This window comes from Sciurus vulgaris (genome assembly GCF_902686455.1).
Source record: "Sciurus vulgaris genome assembly, chromosome: 10".
NCBI lineage: Eukaryota > Metazoa > Chordata > Mammalia > Rodentia > Sciuridae > Sciurus > Sciurus vulgaris.
The window spans coordinates 114,516,399-114,526,073 of record NC_136470.1 but is presented as its reverse complement, the minus strand read 5'-3'; the positions used below and the strand labels follow the sequence as shown (position 1 = coordinate 114,526,073).

The 9,675-nt window shown below is 42.1% G+C and overlaps 1 protein-coding gene across 10 annotated transcripts in view; it reads right to left on the bottom strand.

Moving 5' to 3' along the window:
* ARIH2 (ariadne RBR E3 ubiquitin protein ligase 2) overlaps positions 1-9,675 on the bottom strand; it is a 54,382-nt gene that overhangs the window by 2,365 nt on the left and 42,342 nt on the right. For all 10 annotated transcript variants that reach the window (XM_079155528.1, XM_079155527.1, XM_079155525.1 and 7 more), the window contains 9 exons: positions 9,511-9,632; positions 8,048-8,157; positions 6,201-6,318; positions 5,239-5,289; positions 5,127-5,148; positions 3,030-3,181; positions 2,500-2,643; positions 1,839-1,907; positions 186-269 (listed from right to left, as the gene is read on the bottom strand). In XM_079155528.1, the coding sequence (XP_079011654.1) occupies positions 186-269; positions 1,839-1,907; positions 2,500-2,643; positions 3,030-3,181; positions 5,127-5,148; positions 5,239-5,289; positions 6,201-6,318; positions 8,048-8,157; positions 9,511-9,632 (872 nt within the window). The remainder of the gene's footprint in view (positions 1-185; positions 270-1,838; positions 1,908-2,499; positions 2,644-3,029; positions 3,182-5,126; positions 5,149-5,238; positions 5,290-6,200; positions 6,319-8,047; positions 8,158-9,510; positions 9,633-9,675) is intronic.

Below are 9,675 nucleotides of genomic sequence, written 5' to 3'. Positions count from 1 at the left end.
TGGTCCAGTACTAGGAGCAGAGAGTGACCAAAGTCACACCCACCATGTCAGGAGCTCCAAAGCCAAAAGCACTGCCCTTTCCACCCTTCTCAGAAGCAGCTTCCAGTCCACACATCAACACCCTGTCATCTATTACCCTACCCATCTTCCTCTACCTTCACTGCAAGAGGACAGCAGGCACTTACCCCTCTGTCATAGCTGTCCGCACGCTCCACTTTCCATGAAAGGTTTTCAATCTCAGCCTCTAGTTGAGCCTGCTGGTATTCAAACTGTATGGGCAGAGCAGAAGGATCAAAAGGAGAGGGGGATGTAGTCGGGCAGGGCCTGCAGATGGAGGGTCACATGCAGTACCTCAGGCTAGCATAAGCTACAGACAACATCCAACAGCCTACTCCCAGAGCCAGAAAACATCCAAACAAAAAGCTACCTGAAGATATGGCAAAATGGCAAGGCTACATTTGTCCTCTAACACCAAAGAAAGGGAAAGAATTTAAAGCCACTAAAAAGAATGCTCCCTGGGCTGAGATTGTGGTTCAGTAATAGAACACTTGCCTAGCATGCGTGAGGCACTGGGTTCAATCTCAGCACTGAATATAAATAAATAAAATAAAGGTCTGTCAATGACTCAAGAAATATTTTTGAAAAAGTCATTAAAAAAAATATGAATGCTCCCAACATTATAGGGAAACAGATGGTGCAAAAAGTCAAAATGGATATGCTCAGATACTGTATTCACACTGAACATTTTTCATTCTTTTTTTACTTACTAACTACACATGTGAAGAGAGAAAGCTTTATGGACAACAATTTTCCTTAATGTCTTAATTATAATAGTGAAAAACAGAAACAATCCCTTCAATAATGGGAACACTGATAAAGCCATTTCGGAAAAGGAATCTACAGGTCTGGTAAATAATGACAATTATAAAAATAAACTGTAGTAATAATGTTATATTTATCATTATGTACATTTATACATACATATATGTGTGAATGTGTATGTGTGTGTGTGTATAAATTTTTTTTTTTTTTTTTTTTTTTTTGGTGGCAGGTGCTAGGAATTGAACCCAGAGCCTCAAACATGCTAGGCAAGTGCTCTGCCACTAAACTACATCTGCAGTCCCCAGAATATTAATTTAAAAGAATGGAAAAGGATAATGATGATCATTTCTGTTTGTTGACATTAAGGCTGATATAAATGCTTCTCTATGTTTTCCAACATTTAACAACAAATACAAATTACTTTAAAATCAGCAGGAAACAACCCATATTTAAGATAAAGAATTAAATAAAGGGAAGGGGAAAAGAGCAGATTCAATGGGTAAAGAACATTTCCTCCCAAAGCATGGACACTGGCCTACCAAATGTACACAGAGCTTTCTGGCCAATTGTTTTTTTTTTAATTTTGTTTTGTTTTTTCTTAAAGGGGAGGTACTGTGCATCGAACCCGGCGGCACTTTACCACTGAACTACATCCCAAGCTGTTTTCTATTTTGAGACAGGGACTTGCTAAGTTGCTGAGGCTGGCCTCTAACTTGTGATATTCCTGCCTTAGTCTCTCAAGTTGCTGGGAATACAGGCATGTGACCATGTTCAGCAGTCAGCATTGTTCAGGGGTTAGGTGCACCTGCCTTACCATTACACAAAATGACAATACCTGAGATCAATCTTGGCGATGCCCAGAATAGAAATGGAATTTTGCAATTAGACAAGTTTTGTTTTGATTTTGTCCTTCAAATACCCAGGCTTGGATCGATCCCTGCTCTCCTGCACAATGCTTATAGACAAGGGTGTTTCTGAAGCTATAGGACAAGCATGCAGGGATTGCTCTGCCTTACCAGCTTCTTCCTGGGACCAGACTCCATGTAGTACGCATATGGGTAGGTATATTGCAGGGTATATCGACACTGCATAGGAGAAAAGAAACAAAACCTGTATCTGTGATTCTAACCAACCTATATCTCCAGTTGCTCTTATAATTCTTACCTCACCATACAAATTAACCTGACTTTGTAGGTGTGGGCCTGAAAGAAATGAAGCTAAACTAAAGAGAGAATGGACTAGGGGAAGACATGGGGAAAACTGAAACAACAATGAATGGACATAGAACATCCAAAGTTCCTTTTTCAAACTGATTAATTACCAGTAACTACCTCATGACTTTCCCTCTTAAATAGAGTATCGGAGTTCACATATCTATCTTACTACTTGTCCAAAGATAATAATCTCTTTTCCTTTGAGTGATGCAGACATGCAATAAAAGGAGAAGAAAAGGGTTCTAATTTTTCCTGCAGGCAGAGGCAGTGAAAGATTCTTCTTCAAAGACAAGGTCCGTGATAGGCCTAACACAGGGAAATGTGAATCCATAAACAAGCATGCATGTATATGTAGGATGCCAAATCCCTCCACCCTGCAGGGATGGGGTCTCTTACCCTTAGAGGTCTGCATGTAACAAAGCTAGGCTTGAGACTAGGGATCAACGAGTGAGTTGGTAGATACCTTGGCCAAGAGCTTGGCAGCATTCTGTAGGTACTGCCAGTCAATCCAAGTGCCCAGATTGTTCATGACCCTCTCCTGAATCTTCTCATGAATCCGCTGGTATGTTTGTGCCTCCAGCTGTAAGCTTTTGTTGTGGTTTTCCCACTACAAAGCAGAGAAGGATGGAGAAAAGTACAGGAATCCCAGGAAGGTACAGAGATCCACACAGGAGTTCAGGACCAACATCCTGACGAGTAGAACCTGGCACAGACCCCTCTAACTTATGGGAAAGACTGATGACCCTTCATTGTCCTACAATCCACCATTCAACCAAGGTAAGTACCAGGTCTTCCCAGTCAGCTGTGGCTGCTCTGTATAACCAGAAAGCCACATCTAAATAGATAGCACCCATGGCTGCTGCAAGAGCTCCCTTCACTGACTTCTGTGTGCACAGACTGGCCCTGTCCTTCAGTTACTCCAGTTATCCTACCTCAAGAGGTCAACTGAAAGAAGCCTACACTGTAAAGGCAGGTGCAGGAGATGATACTTACCCTCTCAAAGTAGAACAAGTACTTCTTGAGGGCCTCCCTGGCCTGGGCTTGCTGACTTTGGTTGACAATGTCAGGATTCTCCTTGTACCGACTGCACTCATAGTACTCGCTGCCATGAGTCTTCCAATCTCCTAGACACATCCAGCAGAAGTCTGTGCAGAACAGAGGGTGATCATTATACCCTAAGAAAACCCACACTCATCTATGACACAGGCAAAGCAGTGAGATGAATAAGCCCTGATCCAGAGGGGCAGAACCTCTCAATAGTGCCTCTTTCTAAAAGGAATGTGCATTTCTCATCCCAGTCACATCTTACTGTCCCCATATACTGTGCTGTGTGCCTTACTGATCACATAGATGCTGAATGTACAGTCACTGGCCTGTTATGTTGATGTCACTATGAGAAGCAGAAACTTGTCCAAATGAGGTCTACCTGGTCATTGAGACTCCTACCCTCATGACCCTTGCTTATTCTAGAAAGAGTTTTTCTATGTGAAGCTGGGAATAAGAGCTTTTTTTTTTTTTTTTAAAGAGCTCATTTCTATAAAAGCTAAATTCAGTCAACAGATCACACTCAGAATTACAATTCTGCTTCCATAATGAAGAAACCAAGAGGGAAAAATTAAAGATCCCCATGGATGCTACATATTCAGATAACTGTTGCAATCTAATGGTGAAGGATAAATGATAATTCTGCATACAGTGAAATTTTTCTTTTTTCTGTTTTTGTTCTTTTCTTTCTTTTTTCTTTTTCTTCTTCTTTTTTTTTTGGGGGGGGGGGGCGGAGTCTTAGGGATGAAACCCAGGGTCTTGGGCACACTAGTCACATGCTCTAACACTATGCTTTCCCATTCCAAAAGAGGCTCTTGTAAAGTTTTAGGAAAACAAAAGTCAAACCCAGAGACCCAGAGGTCATTCAACTTCTCTTTTCCTGGGAATCTTCATTTAACATTGGTAATACTGCCCTCTACTTAATCAGCTAGGTTGTGCTTGCTCCTGTTTTAAAGAAGAGTATAAGCAGGGTGTGGTGTAGCATGCCTGTAATCCTAGTGATTTGGAGAGGGTTAAAAGTTCAAGGTCAGCCTTAGCAATTTAGCAAGACCCACAACACAACTCAAAATGAAAAATAAAAGTACACTGCATAGGGTTGCTCTAATAGATGGTATAGAGCAAAGCAAAGAATGATCATTAACTCTGGGTGTTGGGAAACCAAAAGACTATGGCTAAGGGCAGGGCATGGAGGGGGCTTCACAGGCACTAGGAATATGGAAGGTACTGGAGTATCTGTCACTTTTCATTTTTATCTTTTGAGAAAGGGTCTATGTTACTCAGGCTGCCTTTGAACGTCTGGGCTAAGTGATCCTCCAGTCTCAGGCTCTGGAATAGCTGGAACTACAGGCACATATCACCACATCTGGCTGTCACTCTTCTTTGAAATGTTTGCCTAACAATCTTTATTGTTCTATGTGTATGATATATTTCTCGAACATCTTCAGTCACTCCATCTAGGACCTTGCAATGTGCCCTCTGATTTACAAACTATTACAGTCTCCTGGTCAGCATCAGTGCAGCTGTGTAGGGGACTATTTGAATATTTTTTCTACTTGGAGGAATTTTGTTTCTTGATTTGGCAGGAAGGAAGCAGAATCAGTAGGCTCCAGTTATATAAAATGTCCCTGATAAAGGAGATCTGAAAAGTCAAATCAAAAGCCCCTCTGAAAAGTCCTGTAGTAGGAAAAGTATAAGCTCCTTGCTACTTGCCTTCCTTAGCAAAGAGAATAAAATTAAAATACACTAAAATCTTCTTGGATGACTGAGGGTCACAGGGTCATCCCAAACTTCACGTCTGACTACATGTCAGAAAGCACAGGCACATACAACCACACCTGGCTGTCACTCTTCATTGGAATTATACAAGGGACCAATAAATGAGTAAATAAAAAGCTGTTTTATGCCTTATAATGACTACAAGTGACTAAAGTTCCCCTTTATTTTATCATTTCACTACAAAAGAACTTACTAAACAAGCAATGGAGACCCAAGCACAAGAAATATAGACTGTGCCACTGGGCCTTAGGCACCAGGCCTGGGACTCACCGTGTTTACATTTGGAGCATTGCTGTCAGAGGGAAACAGAAGAGAACACATTAAGGGCACGCTGACCAAAGGCTCCATGTGATACATGCAAAGTGTACAGGCTTCTGCTCACCATGTGATTGCAGCCTCCATTCTTCTCAATGCAGATGTTGCACTTGGGACACTGAGGAGACAGAATGGTGCCATTAGGCTCACGCACCATCAGGCCAGTTCTAAGACAAATTATACAAAACTCCTGGCACCCGTGCCCAGTAGCTCATCGTGAGAGCACTTCTGGGGAGGAGCATCTCACTTAAATGTGGCAGGTCGGTGAAGCTGGAACAGCAATTCAAGGAAATGAGGTCAGCATGTTTGGCTTTGAAACAATTCAAGCACCAGCTGAACCCCACTAAGTCTTCCACCATCTGTTCTGCCACGTAGCCGCTCAGATTAAGTACAGGCTGAATCAGCAGAAGGCCTATCCGCTGGGGAAGATTATCAAAGAAGCCCTAGAGATGCCACACTGGATTAAGTCCTAGTTGGCTTGCCTGCTTCCAGAAGAGGGCACTGAAACCCCAAACACCAAGACAGACTAGTTTGCTGCTGTGTCTCCAGTACCATGAAAAGAGACTGACTACTGTCATGGCCATAGCTGTGCTTATGAGTGCACTGACTTAGCAGGCCCAGGGTACAATGGCCTCTAGAGCCTGCAGTCCATGCTTTCCCATAAGAAATCTCAAAACAAGAACTGACTAGGTCTGTGTTCACATTACAGCCTTGCTTTATGGCTATCAACCAGCACCCTTTCCCAGGGCTGTTAAAGACTAGTAGGCATTCAATAAAAAATAGTTTCCTCTTAATCAGTTCTTCTTTGGGTCAAAATTTCCCAAATATTTTGGCATTTTATTAAATTATATGCACCCAATGCATCCTATGACAAATTACTACAAACTCTGCCAACCCTGGGTGAGTGTCCACAACCCCTAGCAAAAACCCTGCGGTTCTGTGTGTTCTGTTCTCAGGTGACAAATCTCCAAGCCAGGGCCCTGGATAACACTGAGGGCAGATCCGTGACAGGTAAGATATGGTCCTTACATCTTTAGTATGAGCACTAATGTAGTTGGCTGTTTCAGAGTCGTCTGCACACTTCGTGAGCCATTTCCGGATTGTGGCGCAGTCTGTGGGGGCGTGATACATCTGACGACACTTGAAACTTAAAATTGGAAAAGAAAAACATTCAAATATTCATTAAGTCACAGTCCGATGTTTTTTGAATTTTCCTTTTGACCAAGCCAGCAGAACCTGAATTAAAGCTTTTCGAAGAGGCAAAGTCACCTCTCAAAGCCTTTGGAACCTTTACTTACCCAAGATATTCAGTATATTATACTGTATATGACTGCTTGACCTGAGCCCCTCTAAGACATACTCTCCATATGTTCAAATAAAATGTTTCCATTTAAACATTTTGCATGGTGTCAACTCTTTCTGAAAGGATGTCAAACAGCAAGCCCAGGGGCTGGGGCTGTGGTTTAGTGGTAGAGAGCTTGCCTAGCATGTGTGAGGCAGTGGGTTCAATTCTCAGCACCACCTATAAATAAATAAAGGTTCACTGACACCTAAAAAATATTAAACACACACACACACACACACACACACACACACACAGCAAGCCCAGCTTCTTCTTATTCATGTATATATGTGTGAATGTTGCTGGGAATGGAAGCAAGGCTAGATAAGTTCTCTAATCCTGAGCTACAGTCCAAGCCCTGAGCCCAGTTTCTTCTTCTTTTCTCCCCCCCACCAGAGGTGCTAGGGATTAAACCCAGGATCCCTGCACATGCTAGACAAGTGCAACATCCCCACCCAGGCCCAGTTTCTTGAAGGGTATGGCAAGATGCTCTGAGAAGGACCCCTTGATTAAGAACCAAAAGACTCAGTTTTGTGAGTCTTACATCATCTCCTAGCCACATGTGCACATGAGGATGCACAAATTCTACAACTTGCAAAATCTATAGGGTCAAAATACATCTGATGGAACTTAAAATCAGAAAAGAAAAGACTGATACCTATTGGTCTAAGCTCTTATATTTTCAACTTCCTCTTAGTCCAAGCCAAGAGTACTCTGTTGATAGCAAAGGCCTTTGGGCAGTTAGCCAAACAAATGCCTTAGAAAAAGAAGTTCATAATGTGGGACAAAGGATGAAGAGCAATTACTTAGTTATTCTTAACCTTTGGTATGCCACACAGTCCCCCTTAACGATGCCTTAAAAGGCAGAAGACATGTACGTCACATTTTCCAGATACTTTCTCTGATGTCCCATCATGAATATTCCAGGAAGGCACAAGTAGGACAGATCTGGACTTAAATTTTAGCTCTGCCATTTACTAGCACCCAAATTTCCTCACCTATAACAAAGAACCAATCATACAGTTGTGATAATGCAGGAAAAGTAACTAGGATACTGTCATCCAGTAAGCCTTTGGTTAGTTGCAATATCTACTGAATAAAGTAAACCTACATATACATTCAAATGTAGATGTAAAATACATTTATGAATTATAGTCTTACAAAAATTAGCCGAGAAAGACCAAGACTGAAAAAAATCAAAACACTGAGTGTTGTACCTTCCAAATACAGTAATATGTCAATAATCTGTGCAGGTAGATCCACACAAACACAATCTCTGGGCCATGAGTAACATAATCCATTATACATTCTCTTAAGAATCTACACTACTTCCTTGTCTCCAGACTGAGCATTAATCTAACACCTCATGGAACATGAGATGCTGGGCACAAACCTGCCCACTTGGAGCATAGTTGCTTTTCTGGTTCAGAGACTTGTTTCTTTCAGCCCCTCCCTCACACAGAGCAACAACAGTGGTGCTTTGGAGAAGGATGTAGCTCAAGCCCAGAGCTGCTTAGCACCCATTCAATCTTACCAGAAGACCTCGTTGCACCGATTGCACTGCACTCGGCGAGCTCTAGGCTCCTGTACCCGAATAACCATGGGGCAGTCTGCACCAGGGCACAGCTGGAGCTGGTAATGACTCTGTGAACACAGCAAGGGGAAACAATGAGGATATTGCCTAGTTGTTGCCTCCAAAACAGACCTGTGTTGAGTGCTAAAATGCCTTCTTTCTGTTCTTCCAGTGGTTGATATAGGTCAAGAATAAATTTAGAACAGATGTCCTAAAGACCAGACATTGGATAGATAATGAAGAACTACAAATGTTTAGCTTAAACCAGGTAACAATTCACTAGAATGACCTAAGATTATATTACAAAATAGAATATAGAAATGTATCTGTGAGCCACATGCAGTGGTAGTTGCTTATAGTTTTAGCTACTCAGGAGGTCGAGAGAGGAGGATCACCTGAGTCCAGGAGTTTGAGGCCAGCCTGGGTAACATGAGAAATCATCTCAAGAAGGTGTGTGTGTGTGTGGGGGGGGGGGGGGACGATGACAACACAGGCTAGAAAGGAACACAGTCCACCCAGATGTGAATATAACAGCTTTGAGGGCTCAATGATCCTCAGGAATCTACCAACGGCAGCAAATATCACAAAGAACAAGGCCTTCTGTTTATCCTGCACCATGTGCATGAGACCATAAATCAATCAAATAAGTTTAGGCGTAAAAGACAAAGGTGAAAACTGTTCTGCGTAGAATCATCAACACCAGACAGGTAGCTCAAAAGAAAAAAAAGATTTCAAAACTGATGATGATGGAATCCTAGATGAGGTTTCAAAATGCTAAAAAAGAAACATCCTGCCAGGCACAGTGGTACATGCCTGTAATCCCAGCTGCTCAGGAGGCTGAGGCAGGAGGATTGTGAGTTCAAAGCCAGCCTCAGCAATTCAGTGAGATTCTAAAAATAAAAAAATGAAAAGGTGGGGGAAGCGCTGGTGGTGTGGATCAGGTTAAACTACCCTGCGTTCAATTCCCAGTATTAACCCTCTGCCCTCTTCAAAGAAAAAAGAAGAAAAAAGAAATATCACTTCTGTATGCAGAATCCCATGGAACTGACTGGAATCCTGAGATTCACCTGACTTGTGTTCATTCCAGCATACAATAGCTTGTTTAAGCAACTATGTATAAAGTAGGGATTTTTGTCCAGTCTATGGAACAAGAAACCAAGACTCAAGAGAGGAAAACTAATGAGTCAACTGTCACAAACAAAGAAGCAATATATCTGAGATTTGCACAGTGGTCTTCCTGACTACAGGGCCTATGTTCTTCACTACCACTCTAGTGGTTTCTAAACTTTTTTAAAGCCAAGAAACTCTCTCATCAAACATCAATACCTAATGAAGCCTCATCTATAAAATAAGTAACTATGGTGACCATCAAATAAAGGTAAGCCCAATAAAAGAGAGGACAGAAAAACAGGGGTCAGTCATACCTCCACATAATCCCTGAAGAGGTAGCGCCTATATTTGTCTCTCAATTCTTCATTGGGAAGCAATGGAAACACAAAGTCCTCTGGTGTACGGAGTGGACAGTCCTGAGCCATACAAGAGACTCCTGTTGAACAAAGACAACCTGATGGGCAACGATATTGCAGGAG